This window comes from Pithys albifrons, chromosome 6, assembly GCF_047495875.1.
Source record: "Pithys albifrons albifrons isolate INPA30051 chromosome 6, PitAlb_v1, whole genome shotgun sequence".
In the NCBI taxonomy this organism is placed as follows: domain Eukaryota; kingdom Metazoa; phylum Chordata; class Aves; order Passeriformes; family Thamnophilidae; genus Pithys; species Pithys albifrons.
Window position 1 is genome coordinate 196,051 of NC_092463.1, and position 23,720 is coordinate 219,770.

General features: G+C 43.7%; 1 protein-coding gene and 1 long non-coding RNA gene across 5 annotated transcripts; one reads left to right on the forward strand and one right to left on the reverse strand.

Annotated features, from left to right (window-relative positions):
- Positions 1 to 1,203: 1,203 nt before the first annotated feature.
- LOC139672698 (protein mono-ADP-ribosyltransferase PARP12-like) lies at positions 1,204 to 22,550 on the forward strand. Of its 4 annotated transcripts, none has more exons than XM_071557130.1 (15): positions 1,207 to 1,632; positions 3,416 to 3,548; positions 6,800 to 7,040; positions 7,137 to 7,244; positions 7,621 to 7,689; positions 8,261 to 8,329; positions 9,529 to 9,663; positions 9,961 to 10,084; positions 12,071 to 12,236; positions 13,591 to 13,711; positions 14,254 to 14,350; positions 14,781 to 14,859; positions 17,915 to 18,045; positions 19,889 to 20,040; positions 20,647 to 22,550. In XM_071557130.1, exons 1-15 carry the CDS (start codon positions 1,352 to 1,354, stop codon positions 20,928 to 20,930), a joined length of 2,190 nt encoding a protein of 729 aa, XP_071413231.1. In that variant the 5' UTR covers positions 1,207 to 1,351; the 3' UTR covers positions 20,931 to 22,550. The 4 variants fall into 4 exon arrangements, with proteins under 4 accessions (XP_071413235.1, XP_071413231.1, XP_071413234.1 ...); XM_071557132.1 differs by having other exon boundaries at positions 1,209 to 1,632; positions 9,562 to 9,663; XM_071557134.1 differs by lacking the exon at positions 17,915 to 18,045 and having other exon boundaries at positions 1,204 to 1,632; positions 20,647 to 20,736.
- On the reverse strand, positions 6,335 to 19,345 carry LOC139672699 (uncharacterized). Its single transcript, XR_011697971.1, has 5 exons — positions 19,066 to 19,345; positions 16,329 to 16,486; positions 12,500 to 12,619; positions 7,487 to 8,274; positions 6,335 to 7,379 (listed from the first exon to the last, which is right to left on the reverse strand). It is a non-coding gene; the product is annotated as an uncharacterized lncRNA (long non-coding RNA).
- Positions 22,551 to 23,720: the final 1,170 nt, after the last annotated feature.

The window sequence follows — 23,720 nt, forward strand, 5'->3', positions numbered from 1 at the left end:
CAGGTGGATTTAGTTCTCCACTCTCTCCCCCTCTTTTCGATTCAGTATTTACTGTGCTTCTTCCCAACCCCAGGTCTACTTCAGCACTAACAGCAACATGGAACTTCTGCTTCTGCCATGGTTTAACCCCAGCCAGCAGCCAAGCCCACGCTCGCTCACTCCCCACCAGCAGGACCGGGGAATGCACCGACGGGTAAAACCGGGAAAACTCATAGGCTGAGATAAAGTCAGTTTAACAGGGAAAGCAAAAGCCATGCACACCAGCAAAGCAAAACAAGGAACTGATTCACTGCTTCCCATGGGCAGGCATGTGTTCAGCCATTTTCTGGAGAGCAGAGCCCCATCATGCGTCACTGTGACTTGGAAACACAAATGCTATCACTCCAAACATCGCCCCTTTCCTCCTTCCCTCTCTCCCCAACTTTATATACTGAGCATGACGTTGTCTGGTCTGTGCCTCCTCCCAGCTTCCCATGCAGCCCCAACCTCCTTGCCAGCAGGGTAGTAGGAGGAGCAGAAAAGGCCTTAGTTCTGTGTAAGCCCAGCTCAGCAATAACAAAAACATCTCTATTATCAGCTCTGTGTTCAGCACAAATCCAAAACACAGCCCCACACCAGCCATTGTGAAGAATATTAATGCTACCCCAGCCAAAACCAGCAGAGCTTCTCAGCCTTGCCAGGACATCCACTGCTGCAACCAGCAATGACCAGCAGCTGACTGTTAGTCGGGAAGAAAGAAAAGTAATGGCATTGCTACATAAATACTAGAATTATTTGAGTATGCTGTGTTTTTTACCTACATTATATGCTTAATGCTCTGCACTAGATTTGTGTAAGGTTTATGTAGAGAGCAGAAGTTGTGAAGGAGGTGAGGAAATGTGGCTGCCTCCTCCCTGGAAGTGTCCAAGGCCACGCTGGATGGGGCTTGGAGCAACCTGGGCTAGTGGAAGGTGCCCCTGCCCATGGCAGGGGGTGAAATGAGATGAGCTTTAAAGTGCCTTCCAACTCAAACCGCTTCGTGATTCTATAGTTATACGAGAAGTCCACAATCCTTTCAACCACTTCTTGCATTATTTATTTCTAGGGTGATTTTCAGCCAAGGAAACCTCCAGGTTGGGCGCTTTCCTGCCGCCTTCGCTAGGCAGCCCTGCTTTCGATTCCTCCCGAACGCCTTCGCTTTCGATTCCTCCCAGGCGCGGCTGCAGAGCGCCTGTGGATCGCGGTGCTGCTCTCAGTCCCACCCCGCTCCCGCCCTCGATCTCCCCCGGCTCCCGCTCCCGGTCCCGCCCCGTCCCGCTCCCAGTCTTTGCCCGCTCCCGGTCGCGGTCGCGTCCCGTCGCAGAGGGGCAGGATGAACGACCCGGCCGTGTGCTGCTTCCTCACCCAGACGCTGCTGGCGCACGGCGGGCGGCTCGGGCTGCCGGAGCTGCAGCAGCTAGTCGGGCTGGGGGCCCCGCAGCTGGCCGAGGCGCTGGCGGCCGCGGGCCCGCGCCAGTTCCTGCTGCTGCCCGGCGGCGCGGAGGTGCTGGCCGTGTCGGACGTGCGTGTCTGTGCCAACAGGGAGTGCGGGGGCTGCGAGCGGCTGCACCTCTGCAAGCAGCACCTCATGGACAGGTGCCACCTGGGGCCCAGGTGAGCGCGGGCAGCCCGAGGGGAGGGAAAGGGGAGGGAGGGGGACGCCCCGCAAATCCCGCACGGCCCCCAGACCCTGCACATCCCCCAAACCCCGCACACCCTCGCCCCGCCCGAGGTGCTGCTTCCGCCCCCGGGGGACGAGGGCAACGATCTCTGTCGGGCACAGCCGCGGGCCGGGAAATCCAGGCTCCCGAAGAACTCGCGTCCTGCCCTCGCTGAGCCGCTAAAAGCCGGTGGGAGTTTTCTAAAGCCTGGTTTTCTTTGTCAGTATTACGATTGTCTTATTTTAAATCCACTCGCCTCCACACCCGACCCTCGGGCCCCTGGCATCTGGATGAAATAGTTTACACATATTTCTCTCCAAAGAAAAAAGGAAAGTGCCAGCTTGCCCTCTGGTTTCACTCCAGAGAGTTACAAACGTTGAGTTTTGCTGTAACTCATCGCTTCGCTTACAGCCCTTTCTGTGAGAGGCACTGTTTGATCGCCCATACACATCAGTCCCGGTTTCTGGAATACGGAGGACTCGCGGAAAGGGGGCAGGACAGGCAGACAAAGGTGGTACCTAGTTTAAAAACATTAAGATAAAGGAAACAAAAACAACTGCAGAAGAAGCAACCCAGAAGCTTTCCCGTGACACAATTTGCAGTTTAAGCCCTCAAGCCCCAGGTCTTGTACCGTTGCAGCGTTAGTAATAGACTGATATCTCACCGGACCCTTCCTGTTCTGCCCCAATAAAATAGATTGTTGTGCGCCCGATCTGAAGAGTATGGAGGGGAAAGGCTGTGTCTCTCAAAGTGGTACTAGCAAACCCTTAGGATGATAAGATTTTCTTACTGTTTGTTGCATTACTGACGGTACGATAAGCTTCCCTGGCATTCACTGTTAGAAATACCTTCAAGTGAGTGTAGGCGCTCACGCTGGATAATTGTGAGTGAATTTAAACGTGCAATGAGGTGATTCCCTTTGTAATGATAAACCATGCTGTCCTGGTAATAGCACTAAGTATTTAAAATCACCTTGGTTAATAAAGTGAAGAGTATGCCGTTCATGGGAAGGAGGTTGACTGAAATGAGGGGGCAGAAATACTCGTAGGTAGACAATATAGATCAAAAGAGAGGCTGTTTTTTAACTGATAAGGTAGAATCTAGCCTTGCTTCCAGACTTTTCATCCTTTTAGTTTTAGAATCCCTGGAAAGAAAACCATCTGGGGAAGTTACTGCAGTCTTCTGTTTAGTTGGAATCACGATTTTAGTCCCGTTAATCCTGTTTTTAACGTCTGGCAAGTAGCTTTTCACTGTTTTGGGTTTTTTTCCTAAATGTGTTCTTGGACTCAGGTATTATCATTGTATTTGTGGAGTGCTTTAAACTTTTACATTTACAAAATCAAGCGTGTCGCAACTTCCAGTGCTGTTGGTGTATTCCTCTAAAATGAACTTTCCCTCCAGCTGTTCAGGTCATGGAGCATTGGCTTGCAGTTTACTGGAGGTGAAGAGTGTGTGGGGTAGACAGACTTGGCTTCAAATATGTGCTCCTAAGTTTTTTAAGAGTAGTGTGGCCACATCGGTGTTTTAAAATGGGGATGACAATGCTAATGCATTTCACAGAGGAGTTATGATGTCTGGTCTGTTCTCTAACTGCAGAGACCACCTAGATGTTTACAGGGACTTTTGCCAAGCCCCGGATCTCTCATGGCTTTTCTGAAGCTGCACATTTTCTGAGGTTCTTTAAATCAGCCTGTGTCATGGAGTAAACATTGGTATGTCTGTCTGTTTTCTTGCAGGTCTTGCAAGTACTCGCATGAGGTCATGAGCGCTGAGAACAAAAAAGTTCTAAAAGACCATCATTTGTCTGGCCTCAGTGAGAATGAGCTGCGAATCCTGCTTCTCCAAAACGACACTTTCTTTCTCCCCGATGTGAGTTTTCCTAATGCCTTAAAAGAAACTTTTTGTTCACTAGGAATGTGAGAGGGCAAGATGGGAGTTCTCATCTCAGTCTCGAGTTGTTGAAACCTAACAGGATTACTCTGAATGAATTAGGAATGGGGATGGCTATGTGTGAAAGCACCAGAATCTAAACCAGTTCTGTCAAAGGACTGTGTACTTAAAATAACAAAAAACCCCACAGCAGTAAAACTGTTAAACGCTGAGCTGTGTGTTGTTTAGTAAGTACCCAAACACTTGCACCTGGAGAAGGCCATGTGTCTGTGACATGTCAGCAGCAGACCTGCCCTCTGACGGCAGGAAGTGAACAGCGAGGCTGCAGCCTGCTTTGTGTGCCATTCCTGTTATCCCAACAGGATGGCAATAAAGTTACTCAAAACAGGCAAACAAAAATGTCAGTAGCTTCACTAGAGGTTTACAAAGGATGAAGTAAGCAAGATATAGTTGAAAATCCACAATAATTGTACGTGCTTACAGATGAGAGACCAAAACCCAGTTTGTTGCTTCTGCTCCAAGAGATAATGGAGACTCATAAGTGAGGTCCCATTTCCTCTTCCAGTCTACATACCCTGCACATTTTGGTGCATGAGGCTGTAAGAAAGTGAGAAAAATTTGTGAGAAAATGACCAAATTTTTCTGTAAAATCTGCCTTTTCCAAAGTTCACTGAGTTTTTGTACAGTAATTTTCTACAAAGTTACCTTTGTCCAGTTTGTATGCCAGTCATCGATTTTGTTAAATTTGGCTGAACATTCCATTCTGGTTTTACACGTGTGTAGGGGCAAGGCTATCTTCAGGGTAAGTACTGCCTGTTACCCTTGTCTTTTGCAGGTTATACTCTCCACAGATCTGCTGACATAACAGTTCTATTGTTTCCTTACTACCTGCTGTGACAGTGCTGGACTTTGACAAAATATCTTTTTGTGTGTGTGTATCATTTTAAAGTATGTTGTGGTGGCAGATTCAAGGAGCATGATGGTGATAAGTAAGGGGTCCTGTTCACAGTGCCCAGTACTGAGCATATAGTAGCAACTGTTGTGGGTTGGTATTACTCTTATGTGCTTATTGGGGATCTGTTCAACCCTCACCCCTGACAGCATTATTAATTACCTCAGAATTGAGCACCTCTATCAGGCAGTACAAGATAAACTAGAAAAACCAAGAGAAAACCGTGATCGATGCAGTCCCTTCATAAACTTGAGAGCTGGGAAGATGGATGGAAAAGCCAGCTTGGCTGTTTCCTGCTTAGAAATGCTGACTCATTGTGTGTGTGAGGATATGGCATGTGTAGAGCTCTCAAGCAAGAGGACATTTTGGTATTTGGTGACCTGAGCTGGGGTGCAGGATAACAAAAAAACCCGCAACAGCACCACACATCATCAGGGGTTCTCACACTCTCCCTCGCCTTCTCTGGCTCTTTTTTTTGTTTCTTTTTTTTTGTTTGTTTGGTTGTTTTTGTTTGGGTTTGTTGTTGTTTAGTTTTGTTGTTGTTTTGGTTTTTTGTTTGTTTCTTGGCAAATGCAAGGGACAGTGTGCTTTCCTGATGCAGCTAAATCGTGGATTCCCTGTTGTCATAGATTAAACCCAGATGGCAACTAAGTACCATCCATGCAGCCACTCGCTCACTCCTCCACCCCAGTGGGATGGGGAGGAGAACTGGAAGGTAAAACTTGTGGGTTGAGACAATACTGTAATAATTGAAATAAAGTAAGATGTACTAATAATAGTTGTAATGAGAAGGAGCGACATATGAATAGAACACAAGACAAACAAGTAATCCAGAATACCATTGCTCGCCACCTGCTGACTGATGCCCAGTCTGTCCCTGTTTAGCAATTGGTGGCTCCTGGACAACTCCCCCGTTTTTATACTGGCCATGCTTTTCTGTGGTGTGGAATGTCCCTTTTCCCAGTTGGTCAGCTTTCCTGGCCATGCTCCCTCCCAGCTCCTTGTCCCCCTACTTGCTGGCAGAGCATAAGACACTGAGACGTCCTTGATTGCAGTGAGCCCTGTGCAGCACCAACTAAAATAACTCTGTTATCAACATTCTTCTCATCCTGAGTCCAAACTACAGCACTGTACCAGCTGCTACAGAGAAAATTAACTCTATGCCAGCCAAAACCAGGACACCCACTTCACTGAGGCAGCACTTGCTTCTGGGGTAGTTTATTCTGGTGTGCCTGTGTAAAAGTTTCATCCTGCATACTAATACCTTTTGATGCATCTTCTTCGAGATGCTCTATAAAATTGTTCTCAGCGAGATTCAGTGTCCTTAAAACTCTTGAGTGCTTCAGTTTGAAACTTAAGTGGCTGCATTCTCCACTACCATAAAGTGATATTTTGTGTAATGGATGCTCCATACAAAATGTTTGTGTTTTTAATACTCTTTCAGCTATTACATGATTCTCTATTTTAGTTGCCTTTTTCCCCTACTCTCTTGAGCAGAAAGATGCAAGAACAAAAGCAATTCTTGTGCTCTGGCCCCTGAAACTATTGTCTGACATAAGTCTTATGCTTTTTTCAGTAATTCTTACACCCAAGTTCAGGCTGTGTGACAGACACTATAGATCCAGCGAATAGTTGTTTTGCAGCTGAAACTCGTCTGATTTTCCCATTTTTAAGCACTGCCATCCCAGGGCATGTGTGAGAATCCCAAGGTGATGTTGGGACTGTCTGCCAGACAGCTGTGTGTCCTGCTCAAAGAAACGTTCTTGTTACAGGCTGTTTCTCTGTGCTGCAGGAGCAAAAGGGTTGCAGTGGTGCTTGGTGGATAATATGAAGGAGTTTTTGCTGCGCAATTTGTTCCCTGGGTCTGATTCACTGCTTGTCTCTTTTTTGGTGAATAGAGGAATAAAGGAGTGCTTTGCTTTTTCCATATGTACTCTAATATTGAAGCATTTTTCTGGCCATTTTTGGAAGCCCAAATCTTCAAAGCAGAATAAGCTTTACAAATAGGTATTTAAATTCAGTTTTATGGAACTGTCTTCAATCCATTTTTGGCACTTCTACACTTGTTGGATTGGCTTTTCTTGAAACAAAAACTGCACAACTTCAAAACTGAAAATCTGCTTAAAATACCTGCAAGAAATCTGTCTAAATTGAAGAAGCTAAAATAAACACATGCCTTTTAGTCACCATTTTTCTGCTCTTAAAGCTGCATGCCTATAGAAGAAAGAAAAATTCTGATGTGCTTTTCCATTTCATCTTTTATCCTCCCCACTTCTAGATCTGTCAATTTTACAACAAAAAAGGTGGCATCTGCATGCAGCAAAACAACTGCAACAAGCTTCACATTTGTCGACACTTTCTCCGGGGGGAATGTAGATTTCTCCCATGTGTGAGGTCCCATAATCTCTTGGATGACTGTGCATTGAGAGTGTTGGAAACTGCAGGCATTGATGGGAAGATAGCATCAAACCTCCAGATTATATATGATCACAAGCACATGGAATTCAACAAGGGAAACGGTAAGTTGTAAGAAAGACTGGGCTTAAATATGATTTTGACTTTGATAGAGGTAGAAACCTCTCAGCTAAACCCCATCATCCTTTTGGCACTTTCAGTACACAAATACAAACCGAGGGAAAATTATCTGAAAAAAACAAGGAGTAAGGAACTGAAGGTACCTTTGCAAACAGTGGACTCCATGCTGCATGTGCCATCTTCAAAAGGTAAATATCTAGATATTAGTAGCAACTGCTTCCATGTGGAATCAGCTTTTGTATTTCCCCTCTTGCAACATGTACACACTTTTTTCCTCTCTGCCATTATCTACTTTCAGGAATGAAGTAAGTCATGGCTGAATCCTGTGGGAGAACTGCATTATTATTGCCTAAAATACTGCATGCAAAATAGCTATTAAGTGGCTGGCAATAACTGTGACTAGCTAGGGTTTGTGACTGTTATTGCTCACCTGCTGTATCAGCAGTGGAGTGCTGGTGGAAAATTAGATACGTGTGATGGACGTAATTCTCCACACAGACTGGGGTATTCCAGCTCGCCGAGGTTCTGCCCCAGCAGTGCTTTTCATTCAGTCTTCTCATGCAGGTCCTGGTAGCACCCTGCCTGGTGAGAGACAACACCAGTTACCAACAGGAGCTGGAGGTAAAGATGAAGGTATGGATTGTTTCTAACCTCTAGTCTTGAGATCAGTGGTTCTCGTAGGGATGAGATGTCACACAGGCCCACACCTCCCAGTGGTAGTCAGAGTGCAGCTTGTGTACTTCCCTTCCTGTATGCTCACAGCCATAGTACTGGACAGTGCAGCAGCGTTGGGATTTTTGCCCAAGCGTTGTGCAGCACAATGAAGAGTAGCCTGGAACTGTTCTCTGTACTGTCCTGGACACATTTGTTCCTTCCTGGGAAGGAGACAGACATCTTTCCTTGCCTTCTGTCCCTAGTGAGTAAGTATAGCTTTTGTCAGTAGAGCAGTTGTCTTGATAAACCTTCATGAGTGAATAGCAACTTATAATTCTCCTATCCTCCTGAGCAGAAGAGCCTTGGTAATAAAACCTGTCAGAGTCCAGTACACTATGAACAGGTTCTTTTAGATATTCCACATATGGATGGTGTAATGTTTAATATCAAATTAGATGAGCGATGGACGTAATTCTCCACACAGACTGGGGTATTCCAGCTCGCCGAGGTTCTGCCCCAGCAGTGCTTTTCATTCAGTCTTCTCATGCAGGTCCTGGTAGCACCCTGCCTGGTGAGAGACAACATCAGTTACCAACAGGAGCTGGAGGTAAAGATGAAGGTATGGATTGTTTCTAACCCTCCAGCAGTCTTGAGCTTATGTGAAGATAGTTCATGTTAAGCAGGTGTTGTGGATGAGCCTCAGTGAGCATCACACAGCCATTCCCTCACTTCCCCTTTACGCTCAGTGGGATGAGGAAGAAAAAAGAAGGAATAAAAACAAGAAAGCTTAAGGGTCAAGATAGGGGAGGGAAAAAAACCCCAAAGGGTAAGTGGAAGAAGAAAAAGCAAAAGCAGTGATGCAAAAGCAGTCACACACCACCTCCCACACATAGGCAGATGCCTAGCCAGTTCCTGAGCAAAAGAAAGGTAACCCTCCTGCAACCTCCCTTTTCCCTTTTATTGCTGAGCATTATGCTATATGGTATGGAATTTTAGGTGAGTTTGGGTTCTCTGCCCAGTTGTTTCCCATCCCAACCAACTGTGCACACCTGAGTCTATTCACTTTGGGGGCAGGGTAAAAAATGGAGGTGACCTTGATGCTCTGTATCACTGGTCAGCAAAAGCTAAGGCTCATCAGGGTGTTATCAGCATTGTTTTGGTCAAAAATCTAAAACAGCATCATATGAGCTGCTATGAAGAAAATTATGTCTTAGTCTAGCTAAGTCCAGTACAGTGACATTCTGATGTAGCAGAGTTTCCACTGGAAATAAAAAACAAAATACAAATGTTTCCTTACCAAAACATAGCAGTTGGAATGCACAGTTCAATCACAATGCCAATGTTACTCCCATTACAGGTCTGTATATTGTATTGTCACAATGCTGAGTGTCCCCTGTCTCTGGGAAGGGTTGAAGCCAGCTGAAGCCTGTTGCTGTTTCCAAAATTCTTTTGTTAGTTATTTAGGTTTAATACCTGTGTGTCAGACCATGTTGGTCTGGGCCAACTCAGGGAGAAACATTTGTAATCCCCATCGATCCGCTGAGCTGACACTGCCATTTATCCAAGCTCTGGTTCCCTTTGTGGAGACAAAGTGACTCTGGTCAGTCACACCCTGTATTACTCTTCCTGACATTGCCCTTGGACTTCTTCACTGAGACTTCTTCCGGTGTCAGGGTTTATTGGTCAGTCACAAAGCCCTGACTCGTGTGGTGGGCTGTTTGGGGGATAGTCAGATCCTGAAAGTGCTTGACTTGGCTACTGCGGTCAAATCTTTGTTATTTCTGGGATGAAGTACCAAATGCAGTGTCTTTCTCTCAGAGCAAATAAGGACTGATGTGTCCTTTCCTGTAGATAACAAGAATGATTCCTCTGCTAAAGCTTCAAAGGACAACAAAGAAGATAACGGTGATGAGATCTGTGTGTTCTATGTCTGGAAGTACTGCAAACATAAGGGTAAGCTTTATAAAAAGTAATGTAGTCACTGGAGAACAGTGACTGCAGAGGCACTTCCTCTTAATGACTTGGGTTAGTGGTGCCATATAGAGATCAGTGGCAATTGTGCTTTCTCACTCCCTCCCTCACTGGAGAAACATACCCCTCCTTTATTTTCAGCACTCTGTCTTCATTGTGCAAACAAATTCCAGGAGAAAGCCTCAAGGTGTAAAATCTGCTGGTTCCTTTTTGAGTTTTGTTGTTCTGCTCTCTGTGTTATGATTGCAAAGCTTTTGACTATGTCTGATCTCATTACAGATAAATGCAAATCTGTTCATTACCATTTACCATATAAATGGGAAGTATATGATGGGATCAGCTGGAATGACCTTGTCAGGATGGAGGAAATTGAAAAGGCCTATTGTGACCCAAAAAACATCAGGTATAGTGATGCTGTACTCTTTGCTTGGAGCATTTTGATTCAAGTCCTGTGAAAAAAATCCCATTTTCTTCTGACTTCCATAACTTCTGGCTACTGAGGCTCTCAGAAGCTGGGAGGATTTACAAATGAGAATTTTTCCTTTTAAAAAGTAAAATAAAAGTGATTGCTCGACAGTATAACCCCATTTATGTCTTCTAAAAGTAACAAAACTATATCTTACATTTAAAACTCTGTGCAGAGTAAAAAATGAGTGAATAGTGTTTAGAATAGTAGCATTTCAGATAATGAATCATTATTTACAGTAATGAAGTTGGGCTTTTTAACAAATCAGAGCTGGTCCTTCTCTGTGGCTGTTCTTTTCATACTGCAACTACTGTCTGTAATAGAAATAATAATATAAAAACATCTGCTAAGTGTCTTTGTGTAAGCAGCCCATCTTTTTTTTTCTCTGTTTGTTTTTCTTTTTCTTTCTATTTTAACTCCTTTCTGAAGAGCTCCACTGTAAGCCACCTGAATTCATAGGAGACCCCAAGTCTGTTTTTATAAAATGGCATAGTAATTTTGGCCCATGCCTCTAAGGCAACAGATGATTTTTACCTGCAGCTTGCTGGATGGTGCAGATCACAAGCAAGAGTCCCAAGAGGAGGCTGCTTTCAAAGTCTTCCTGCCTGGGAGTTAACTTTTCAAGCCTTGCAGGAGTAAGAGCCCAGGTAGCTCCAGTGATGAATACAATTTGCAGAAGTCACAGTTGTGATGGCTGTGATTGCATTCATAGAATCATAGAATCACAGAATCGATTGGGTTGGAAAAGCCCTCCAAGATCATCGAGTCCAACCCTTGGTCCAACTCCAGTCCATTTACCAGATCATGGCACTCAGTGCCACATCCAATCTGCGTTTAAAAATCTCTAGGGATGGTGAATCCACCACCTCTCTGGGCAGCCCATTCCAATGCCTGATTACTGATTCTTTGTAACCACAGAAGAACAACAAAGTTGATAAGCTGAAGGTGCTTGCCGCCAAATTCAATCATGCACTTACCAAATTCTGGTTTTGTACTGAGGAAACCTCTAACCATGCTTTATTTATTGCAGAGTACCTTCTGTGACACTGTACTTGTAGCCCTGTGCTGTCTGTAAAGCTGGCAGTGCCACATGTGGCCAGGGACTGAGATGGCATTTGATTTCTGTTATGGGTTCACCCAGGTGGGCCTAGATTTGGGCTCTGGAGTTTGGACTAAGCCGAAGCTGTCAGCTGACTTGAGCTGGGCTGAGCCAACAGCTGACCTCTCCTAGCCAATAACTTTGTATTCCATACCACATTATGACATCATCTCCAGGGAAGTAGGAACCAGTGTGGGAGTGGTTAAGGCAGTGGCTTCTCAGCCTCCTCTTGGGAGGACACACGATGCTGTCCCAGGGGGGATGGAGAGGACCAGGCCCACCACTGGCTCACAGGGTACCTCAGGAAAGTAAAATGTGTTGTTCTGGGTCTCTCCTTTCTGCTTGGGTTTGTCTCCCTGGGGAATAAGTCTTTTCTTAAGTAATGTGTAGTTAGGACAGTAGAATTTGTGCGTTCGTTAAGAAGTTGAGGTGGGGAACTTGTTGTTGTAAACTTGTGTGAGTGAATATTTGTACTCTCTTCTAATTGTCTCTTTCTTTCTGTGAAAAATATATGTAGATTTAGTATAAATGCAGTTTGAAGTGTTTTTTTTCTTTCCCCTCTCTTTTCCTCCCTTTCCCTGGTGTTAGGAGGGAGGCTTTTCTCTCTGTGCTTGGGGGGGTTGGCAGTTGCTTATCTCAAACCAAGACAATTTCTTACAGGCCACAGTTTGCTTATGAAGAGCTGCCACGTGCTGTGGAAAATACTCTTATTTCAGGCCTAATTAAGTTCAATCACATTATATTAAAGAAAATTGGACAAGCCTAAACAGGGGATTAAAGGATAAAATATATTAACTGTACTAACCCTGAATTTGTCCTTACAGCATAGCAGATAGGAACATTAACTTCCAGACAATGACTTGCTGTTCTTATTCGGTTCGACGCCTCTCTACACCATCATCAGTCACAAAACCCACATTCCTACTGACCACACAGTGGATTTGGTATTGGAAGAATGACCAAGGCCAGTGGACTGAATATGGAGAACAGGTGAGTTCACATCCTGAGCTTTGTGTCACCTCTACAGGAATGTGTGGAGTGTCTCCCCATACTCCCCTTTACTCAGCAGAATTAATTGAATCCTTCTGCTTGAATTTTACAGTGTCAGGTAAGGCAGCAAAGCTACAGAAGTTCATAACAGATGTGATAAAATGCTGACAGACTGGAGGGAAGGGAACTCCTTTTTGCAGTTATTCATGGCTTCTACATACATTGAACATGTATACATTGTCCTTAAGATATGTGGGAAGTACTTGCCTCTCTCTGAAGCATTGTCCTGCTTCCTTGGACACTCAAGTGTTGCTTTGCTTTCTCAGATCAAATGCAGTCCTTTTCCTGAGATGGCCAAGTCCTCTGACAAGAAAGTAATCTATCTGAAAAATGCAGGAAAAAAAATCAGGAATCTCACCTTCCTCCAAGGCAGATGAGTTTTCCTCACATGCTTCACAGTATAGCTGTGCAAATGGTAGAACACAAAGGTGATCCAGGGACTTGGAAAAGTAGGCAGGGAAAGATCTTGGTTATAGTGCAGTTGCTAAATAGTTTCAGCCTCAAGGAATAAGCTTGAGAGGGGTCTCAACTCCAGGAGAGATCACTGCTATGGAGCCTACTCCTTTGGAGGGAGACCTCAAAATCAGCTCCCTCAGGCTATCCTATTTGTGGAATAAAGTGGTTGGCTCATAGTTAAATTACATGAAAAGTAAACCCACAACTTCCTTTATTCCTTGACAAATCAGTCTTGGAAGAACCACCTGCTATTCATGTGTTAATGACATGATCAGTGTTCATGTCCAAGCTTATATGCAGCAATGCTCTACATGTCACCCTGTTCCTTTGTGGGTTTTCAGAGAACAGTTTGGAAATAAGAAAAGTCTTGACCTAGGCCATTACTTCCTTTGCAGCCTGAACCAAACTAACACTAGTTTGGTAAGGAGTCAAGTGCACCCATTGCACCCAGATGGTGGTGAGGAACAGAAAAGACCTTGGCTCTGTGCAAGCCCTGCTGAGCAAGAACTAAACCAGCTCTGTGCTACCAGCACTGTTCCAGCACAAATCCAAAGCACAGCCCCTACCAGCTACTGGGAAGAAATTTAACTCTGTCCCAGCCCAAACCAGCACAGCATCTTACAGGATACACGTGTGCCTGTCATTACTAGTTATGCATTTGTGTGTATGTTATGAAAGTTCCATACTTGTGTTTCAGCCCACCGCAGTTCTTAGTAGATTCCTCTTCATCCCACTCTTTGCCTCCTCTTTCCCTCTACGCAAGTGAGTTATTCAGGGTTTAGTCCTGACTGTGATACTCTTCCTTCTCTCCCTATTTTTTTCTCTTCTCCTCACAAAGGGAGAAGGGGACAGTGTGAACTCACCATCTTCTGCAGTTATTGAGAATTTGTATCAAGCAGATCCAGATGCCACCATATCTTTCCAGGCTGGCCAGCATCATTACAACCTCAATTTTAAAGGTACTCATTTTAAAGTTCTCATGTACAACTATGCAGTGCTTTACAAAGATTTAACTTGTAAACTCTGCCAGCTTTCAGAAGCTATGACTTCCTTTCTTGACACTACCAGTTTCACTTACTGGAAGGGAAAGTGAGGTAGTGATGGCCCAGAAGAAATTCCTTACAAAAGTAACCTTCCCTCCTTATTCCTCAACAGTTTCCAGACTCACATCTGACCAGAAATAAAAAGATTCATAGTCTTCACAGAAAGTCACAATAAACTGAGGTAACTGTGGAAGTTAAAAAATACAGATTGAGCATCTTTGTGCTGCTAGAGCAACATTTAAAGAGCATGAGGGGCTTGAGAGAGCAAGCAAGATAGGCACAGGTTCAATTACAGTTACAAGAAGGACAAGAAGCTTACACAGGCTTTGTGCAACTATTCTTTGGCAGGCAGAATTGGTAATGAATATGCACTTTACATTAAAGAATGACAGTCCTTAATTGATGACCCCATCCTGTAGACTTATTCATGACCTTTTCCTGCTCTTTTTTTCCTCAAGAAATGACCCAGACAAACATTGCTTTTAAAACTCGAAGACGGGTCTGCAGGCGACCAAAATTTGTATCTTCTGAAGATGTGCAGAAGATAAAGAAAGGGTAAATTATTATGCTTTTTAGATTGTTGTTTTTTCATATTTCAGAAGTAATCATAAGGCAGAATGGCTGCTAGTGCTGACAGTAATTGTGCAAAGAAAACAGCTGCTGCTGGGAGAAAGCACATCCCTGGCACTGAGCAGAGGCTGTAACACAAACTGCTGGCTTCGTGCCTCACCTGGCATCAGGAGAACATGTTACTCCGGTTACTACGTCCAGAGTTGTTACTTAGAAAAGGAAGTGCAAGAGGCCTGGGGTGGCTGAGTGGCAGCATGCAAAGCCTGGCTCACAGTCTGAGGCTGTTTTCTAGGGGTTTTTGTGGTTTATCTTAATTTTTAAACACAGGAATTGGCCAAAGGGAATGCTGCAAATTTGAGTGTTCAGAGCAGTACTATAATTACTAATACTTCATTTTCTGTCTGTTTGCAAACAGCCAGAGGGATTCATCTATTTCAAATCAAGCCTGTCCTAGCCACTGGGATCATTCAGCACTACCTGACTTGGGATACAAGGTATCTTTTTTCCCTCTTGAAATTCTGATTGAAACGCACGATTCAAAGCTTAAGTGAATCAATTGTAACTGTGTAGATGGTAACAAGCAACAGGAGTAATTTCTTGAGTGGGTGTGCTAAAGATCTTGGTGATCTCCCAAGAAATCCTGAAGATGGTGCCAAATTCCCTCGAATTTCATTTGCATTTTAGGCATTTATCTACATGCAAAACCAAGACTCATCGAGTTGGAGACAAAAAGATTCGCTGTTAAAAACTGGCTTACTTTGTTTACTCAGTGGACCAGTTAAGCAAAGAGTTTTTGTGAAGTGTGTATTTCTTCACTAGAAGCTGGACCGAGACCAAACCCTGCAGGCTATTACAAGCTGTCAAATAAAACAGCCATCAAATAATAATGGCTGTTGGTAGATAAGATTTGGATTGGAGATCAAGGAAAGGAAATCTCTTTATCCTCCAGTACTGTCACTTACGTCACAGATCTGAGCACAGACCTTAGCCTCCAGGAATGGCAGAAATAAAGAGCTACAGCAATAAAATAAAAGAACATTTGAAGTGATCTCTTCAACAAAACAAACCCACCCACTGTCAGCTCTAAGTCTGTGTTGCTATTTGGTCTACCAGGACCAAAATATGTGAGTGTTTTTTAGATCACTACATCCAGCAGTCCTTCTGGAAAAGCAGCATAGTTTGTGGAAGTACTACAGGACAATAGAAAAAAGGCTTTTTCATGTAACACTTGTCCTTTTGAATAGTGGTTTTGACCCTGCCTAAGGAACAGGAGAATAAGAGGTTTTACTTGTTGACTGTGTCACAGAATCTTGTGTGATGCTGACCAAGTTGTATTGGCACAGATATCTTGGGGCCTAAGGAAAACCAGAGTCTGGCCTTGCGTGCCAGTGTCATGGATGAAGTGGCACACTTCACTTCTAAGACAGAAGTAGCACTATGTTTGTTGATATCAAACTGCAGTTAACAAAGTTTGAATAGTAAAGGTGACAGTGGTTTAACAAGATTCGATGGTGAGTACACTTGATTATTTACTGCATAGAGAACAGGGTCAGATAAAACTTCTCCTGTTTGGGAGACCCTCACATGAAATCATGACTTTCAGAAAGAACCCCATTGCTTTTCTAAACTCCTTTCTCTGGGAAGTTTCAGTGTAGCTGGATCCAGACTTACTCCCAGACTTGGCCGAGGGCTTTTGCCGAAAGGATGATGAGCGCCCAATCAGTCCTGTCTATCACTTGGCCAAGATTTCAAAGTTCAGCATGGTATTCATCTTACATTCATTCTCACCAAGAATCTCATATGGGAAGGAATATCTCACCCTCGAGGAGTAACCCCGAGAGGTGTCCCTGCTCCAGGGGAGATCCTGGCATGCAGCCCACTGCCCTGCAGGATAGCTGCACAGACCCTGGGCTGTCCACTAATTATGGAGTAGGAGTATTGACTTACAATCATATTTACATACCAGCTACAGGAGTTGGTGTCTTCCAAACTGGTCTTGAGTAGGCCCTTGCCCAGTGAGGTGTCAGGGTGATGTGTTGCTTGGGTTCATCCTTGGCTCTTGTGTTGTTCTCTCCACCCCTGGCTGCACTTTGGGACAAGGCTATCCATGAGGGAATGCCTCTGGTGGTTATCAATGGATAGAATAATATTATGGGAAGTAAAAGTCAGGTTGGGGTGTGGGCAGCAGACTGTCACAGAATATAGTACATTCATCTAAATACAGTTCTGGTGAAATATCAGAGGATAAAGTCAACTGCTCGGACATTAACTCACTTCAAACAGCTGGTTTTCACAACTAGCAAAAACCCCAGATTTTTCAAAATTGTAAGTGTCATGTGTCCAGCACCTGCTGGATGAACTAAAAGTGAGATTGTATGGGAATCTGGCAGCCAGGACCTTTTGAAGATTGGGGCCTGTGATATTTGGAGCTGTGTCAAAAGTAGTAAATCATATAGCTAATATGCTTTTCCCTTGGCTTGGCAGCAGCTTAACTGATGAGCGTAAGTTTATATTTTTCTGAAGAATGCCAGGAAGACAGGTAGCTCCATTTTTTTAGGTGTCTTGAGTTGGATGTACTTAACTGCTTCCCTTATTTTCTCTGAAAACTTGTCTAATTTTAGTTGAGTCCATTTGTTGAGGTGTTTCTGGTGTCACTGAGGTGAGGGTGAGAGGCTTTGGCATGCACCACACACATCCATGGTATCCCTGGTGGTACATGTGGGATGTGTGAATAGAAGGATCACCTCATTCCCCACAGCTCAGTTTTGCTTGCTGATTTGGCACCTAAGAAAGCCACCTCTTAACTTTTAACCTGAATGCCTTTCACATAAAAGAAAAGCTACCTAGGAAGTGGTAATACCCACAATACCTCTTGGTGCTGAAAGTGAAAGCCTGGGCTAGATTAAATCCTTCTGTGGGACCCTAAGCTTCGTTTCTTTGTAGGAGGTTGCATTGGGACTGGCTGGGATTCTGTGTGCTTGTGATGACCATCCTAAGAGCTGAGCTATGACTTGGTGAACTGTCTTCTCTTCAGACATTGACAGATAATCCTGGCAAAATCTACTATACTGGAAGTGAACCATTGTAAAAAGGAATATCTGTGACATAGGAACAAAGTTATCTTTACTTAATACGTGCAGCTCTGTTTTGGTAACATTGTTTATTTTTTGAGCGTTGCAGTGCCATAATCTGTAAGTCATTGAGAATAGTTTTGTAGAAAGTAGTGTATAAAATGCACAATGGAAATTGGTAACACTAATTGGAAAGTTAGTGTGAATTTCTCCTGTCTTTGTGTAACAAAGTGGATGATAAACCTGTAACTGACGTTTCCAGGATCCTTCCTGAAGAGAGGTGAGGTGTCCTTGCAAAGCAGGAGTGACATAGTGATTGACCTACTATTTAGTTATTCACATAGTCACTGTCTAACGCATTAAAGCATAAGCATAGTTTGGGGTCCCTTCTGCAAGTGTACCTGCTGTAATTAGGCTTCTGTGTGCTATGAACCAACCAAAGCCTGATGTCTTCTTATGCTTGGTTTGTATTTTATAGGCAGTGGTGATCAGTAGCATGACCTCTGAATACAACACAATAAAGCAGCTGTTCCATCAGACTATGAAAACCTACAGCATCCTTAAAATACTGAGAGTTCAGAATCCATCCCTATGGAAGGTGTTTCAGTGGTTAGTATTTGTTTCCTCATCCTTATGGGGAGTCTCCAAGAATAGGGTGTGCTGTATCTGCTTTCCAATGTGTTTAAGCATGACTTGTGATTTACTTCTTAGGAGCAGTTTTGAGAGTGAACTTGGTGTTTGAGGCCTTCCAGAGAATGCCCTGCTCCTGTGGGGGGGCTCTTTTTGCAGAAGTCTTCTTGTGCCAGTCAGATCTATTTACTGTACTTTTGCTGAATGAAGTCAGTATTCACTGAGAAAGAATCTTTGTGTTTTAACTTCATGCTCTCTGAGTTCTAGAGCTCCTTTCTGGTTTTCAGTGTCTGCATCAGTGATACTGAACACTAGGTACTTAGGCCAAGCTAGATACCAACAGATTTGAACTGGGGGGTCAACCATGTTCAAGTTAATTTGGTAGATTAAGCTGTTGCATAGCACAGTTATCTAGTTTAAAACAAGAGTAACTATTCAAGGGGTGTATGGAATGGTAATTGTTAAAGGTTCAAACACAGGAAGGTGGTGTACATTTTGGGTTTTCCCTCAAACTAAGACAGTAATGGAGTATAAAAATACTGCTTAAATAAGTGCCGTTCACTTGTGAAGTGACCAAACCAGGAAGTTCTCAGCTAATGATTGCATAAGTCCTTTTCATCTAGCAAAACATAGGAGACTTCAAAGCATTTAATAGTGCATACTTTTTATCCTCCTCTAATGAGATAATTAAGCTAAGCAAGAAGAATTTAACATTGCCAAGTCCATAGGATCATAGAGTGCTTTGGGTTGGAAGGCACCTTAAAGCTCATCCAGTCCCACTGCCTGCCACAGGCAGAGACACCTTCCACCAGCCCAGGTTGCTCTAAGCCCCATCCAACACTTCCAGGGATCGGGCAGCCACAGATTCTCTGGGCACCCTGTGCCAGGGCCTCACCACCCTCACAGTAAGTTCTCAATGAACAAGTTTCAGTCCATTGCTCTTTTCACTTCTTAATTTACAAGTTGGAAGGTTTCTCCCCTCCCCCTGACCCTGCTTACTTTGTAGCTGATCACTTTCTGAAGAATATTAATATCTTGTCCACTTCAATAGCTTCTGAAAACTCCAGGGATGTCTGGATGCTGTGGAATAGTGATGGAAAATACTAGTTGAGCCTTTTGTTGTGATTCCTCTTTTGACCTAATTTGCTCTTTTCTGTATAAATATATATAAATAGTTTAGGTTTAAACCTAGTTTGAGTTTCCAGAGTTTTTTTCTTTTCCTCCTTTTTCACAGGGGGGAGGGGGAGAGGCTCTGACTCTGTGTTGGGCAGTTGGCATTTTGCCAGTTCAACCCAAGACATCCTGTTGACAGTTTAGTCTGACTCTGGCCTAAATCACTGAGGTCTGAAGTGGTGAAAGCAGGCTCACTTTCTCTCCTGGCCCCGTCTCCTCAGCAGCACTGATCTCACCCAGGGACAGGAGCTCAGGGTGTGTGGCATGAAGAACAAGCTGCCTGTAGCACAGAGGCTCCATGGTTAGTACTGCCTCTGCTCCACTGAGAGTTGGGGTGGAAAGGACAAGTGACCTTAAAGCAGAATCAGTAGGACCCTACAGAGGAGCAAAGGGTTGGTACAGTGGGGACTGTGTCAATACTTGCTTCAATCCACTGAGTAAAGTGAGAATTATCTAGAATTGCTGAATAGTGCTTATCTTGTACTTGTTCCTCATACTAATGGTCTGTCTCATCTTCCAAGCTGAGAGGAGAAGGCAGGCTGGAAATCTCATCCAGCTGACATTTACAAGGATATTATACAGTTGTTTGAGTAAAACCTCTTTCTCCCTTTTCTTCCATGGCTCACATTCTACCCTGCATATTTATCAGGCAAAAGGAGAAGATGAAGAGGGAAAACGGAGGAAAGGAAGTGCAGGAAAAGCTCCTGTTCCATGGAACCAACATGTCCTTCATGGAAGCCATTTGCACTCGGAACTTTGACTGGAGAATTTGTGGAAAGAATGGAATTAACTATGGAATGGGTATGTAGGAAGTGACTTTGTGTGTCACTTGTCTACTCAGACTCTCCTTATAGCTGAGCAATCAAAGTCCTGATGTCTTTAACTACAGAAGGTGAAAAAAAAGGGGTAGGAATTGGTATTACGATCTTTCTTCCTTCTGAAGAGGGCCAGGGTTTGCTTTGTGTAGGGACTAGTCTTCACACAAGGTGTCAAGAGAAATGATGTAGGGGTTTGCTGTAGGTAGGATCTTATGATGCTTCAGGTCATAATTTGAACTTGCAAGAGAAATTAGTCTTTACAGCAGACAGCAAGAAGGGTGTGCATTCCCTTGGTGTGATCAGAGAAAGTCCTCACGTTTTCTTGTCTGTCCCTCTCATCATAACACACATACCTGCAGTGTGCTTGTATGTATTGCTTTTTAAAAAATTACTCCTGAAATAACAAATTCTGAATGGAAATTATACGGTGAAATCCTTTGTCTTGCAAAAATTTCAGTAATACCATGTAAACTGAGTAAGGGCAGTCATGTAAGCTGGTTTAGATACCTCCTGAAAACCAAGGAGGTCCTCAGTTTTTGCTGTCACTGTGTAGAGATACTCCTTACAACCATGTTTTCATCTTTTCTAGGAAGTTACTTTGCTAGAGATGCTTCCTATTCCCATGCATACTGTCAGGCTACGGAGAAAGGAAACTCGATGTTCGTGGCTCGTGTTTTGGTTGGAGACTATATTAAAGGGAATGCAGCCTATGTCCGCCCTCCACAAAAGTCTGTGGGTGGACTTCAGTTTTATGACAGCTGTGTGGATGATGAGTTAAATCCTTCTGTTTTTGTTGTCTTCGAAAAACACCAGGTTTACCCAGAGTATATAATAGAGTATAAAGAGGATGAAAAAAGATGTGTTATATCTTAGAGGGATCACAGCAGTTTGTATCCCTCATCTTGTTTTCTGTATTGCAGGTTTTCTCATACACTGTGATTGCTTTCTTTCTAGTACAGTTCTTTGGAATGTTAATCCAAACAATTCTTGCATTGAGGAAGGATGGCAAAAGAGATGTTACACTTGTCTTGTCTTCTTCGTTTTTTAAAAGAAGCATAGTCATTTGGATAACCACAGCAGGAAAATCAGAATTGTGGGATGGGAAATTCAATGTTATGACTTCTGTGGGCAAGTAATTGTAAAGGTACAATAGAGAGGGTTTCTCTTTGCAAACAGTTAGAAGACGAATTAACAGTACAGTAGTTTTTAAGGAAGCTTTCAGGTTTTTAGTATTCAGAGATTCTTTTCAGAGGAGAATTCATCTGTTCTTGATCCTCTCATCTATCATTATTCTGAACGGCTCAGCATTGGTAAGAATGATAAGTTAATTTTTAAAGCACTGCTTGTTAATGCCGATATGTTTAAAGTTAAAATAGCAAAAAAAGAAAAAGCCTGTTTTAAAATCCATGTTGTTAAGTCTTGAGCAGAAAAGTTTCATCTGTACAATGGCAGATGGATCAGAAAGTTGTTGGATCAAATTCTTTGTGGGGATCTGCATTAACTTGCTGGACCTACACAAAACCAGAGCTCAACTGAAGCTGTGAACGCCACAAGCTGTGAGTAAGCAGACGTGAGAATTTGGAGGTTTGGCTGCAGCTAATGGGCATAAGTGTATGAAGGCTGTGTCACAACGAGCCAGGCTTTGCTGTGGACATGGCCACGCAATTTCGCAGTGTGAACATTTGCTTTGCAAATGCAGTAGGACAGGAGAGACTTCTTAAGAAGCATTGAGATTTTCTGTCCTATTTGTGTGCATTAGTTTTCGTTTTTCCAGACACAGGACATGACTCGAAGAGACCAGTTATGTTCACTTGAGGCCAGTGGTAGAACTGCTGTCCTAAGACACTGTCCACATGTTTTGTTGCCCACATTGCATTGAGCAATGCACTGACATGTGAGGTTCCTCTGTGTTTTGAGGTAGCTGTGGGTGATCCCAGATAACGCTTCCCTGGCTCTGCTTCGTATAAACTCGTGTTGTCAGCAATGTGCAACCCCAACAACAGTGGCTGACCCCTTTTTTACAGTTACTTGCTTTTGATTGTTCTCAAAACACCTTACCAGAAGCTTGTGCAGAGTTTCTGCTTGATTTTAATAAGGAGTCTCTAAGTTGATAGAACTGAAGACCCTTTGTACAAAGATATCTTATTCAGGAAGTCTAACTGTTAAGAGGGAAATTATTGGTGAGGACAGAGGAGCAGTAATTTTTACTTCCAGATAAGTTTTACGGTAACACCAATAGCCTCCCAGTTTTTTGCATCTGCAATACAAATCTGTCAATGACTCAAAGATTGTAAGTTCCCAAGAGATGGAAAAAGATAAACTCAGGAAATCTTATTAAAATGACTGTCTTAGAACTAAATGAAAACAAGTGTCAGTCATGAATTAACAGGGAAAGATTTTGCCACTTGTTAAGATCTCACTCTCTCGTTTGCCTGAAGAGTTCCTGAATCATGGAGTTTGCTTATATTTGCAAATAAAACCTCTTTTCAGTCACTTTTCGTTTGTTAGTGTGTAGTTTGTCTCTATATGCTTGTGCTCTGTGACTTCCTTCCACATGCCTAAACCAGAACTGCATGGATGTGGGTTGGCATTGTAATGTAGATGCTTAACTAAATACAAAGGAGACAATATTCAGGGAGAATACTTCTGTAAATGAACTTCCTAACTAAGATATATTTAATATTAAAGTGGTAAGGTAGATTGGTTGGATTTCATGTCATTGAACAGCTGCTCTGAGCAGTTGTTGAAGTCCTCAAAAAAAGGGAAAAATTATCTGAAGTAGCAGAACTGACAGGTTTAATTTCTCAAAGTAGTGAGACACTGACTCGTTCTAAGGGGGCACATTTGTCAGATCTAGATGAGTAACTTTTCAAAGAGACTGAACAAGGCACAACACAGCACTCTCCACACTCCTGGAAGCCACAAGGCAGGCCAGTAAATGGAGGGTGTCATTGAGATGCTGACAGCTTAAAATCAGTTCAAATTACAACATGCAGAGCAAGGGCAAGGGAATAACTGCTGGGAGGTGCAGCTCTCTGGTGCATCGGGCTTTGGCTTTTTCATCAGGGAGGGTGTGGACTGGAGATGAGAGCTGCTCTGGGGAAGGAAGGAAGACAAGAACTGCAGTCTGGGTAGTTGAGCGGAAGAGGGAGGCAAGCTGGAAAATACATGCTCTGAATGCAGGAGGATGGGCCATAAAGAAATAATGGTTCTCCCACCTACTAATGCTTCAGCGAACTCTTCCTAACTGACTCCAAGGAGATGCCAGGCTTTGCCACAGGCCGGCTGTGACACTTCCCCTGAGAGCCCGGGGCCAGGCCTGTGTAGGAGACCAAAGCACAAGGCCTCCGGGAGCCACAGGGCTGCGTTATGGTTCCAGCATGGCAGCTTCAAAGTGAGACCCAACCAACATTGTTTCCCTGATAACAACACAGTATTTTTGAAGTAGTTTTTTTCCTTCCCAGTGACTGAGGAGAAACCATATTTAGTTTTTTCCCAGCAGTCCTAGCGCTGCCTCTGGCCACAGCCCTTGTGGGCCCTCCTTTCGTCTGAAGCAGCTTCCATGTGACAGCTCAATGACCAGGCAGCTGCAGGTGGAAGTCTGCAGGACAAATGCAATGCAATGCCCCTTCACTGCTGCCAGGTGTTGTGTCCTGTAAGCCT

Excerpts from the sequence above, each read along its gene's own strand:
- LOC139672698 (XM_071557130.1), top strand. The coding sequence starts at position 1,352 with ATGAACGACCCGGCCGTGTGCTGCTTCCTCACCCAGACGCTGCTGGCG. Across the intron at positions 7,690-8,260 it reads AGCTGGAGGTAAAGATGAAG|GTCCTGGTAGCACCCTGCCT; the intron begins GTATGGATTGTT and ends CTTCTCATGCAG. Across the intron at positions 18,046-19,888 it reads CTATGGAAGGTGTTTCAGTG|GCAAAAGGAGAAGATGAAGA; the intron begins GTTAGTATTTGT and ends CATATTTATCAG.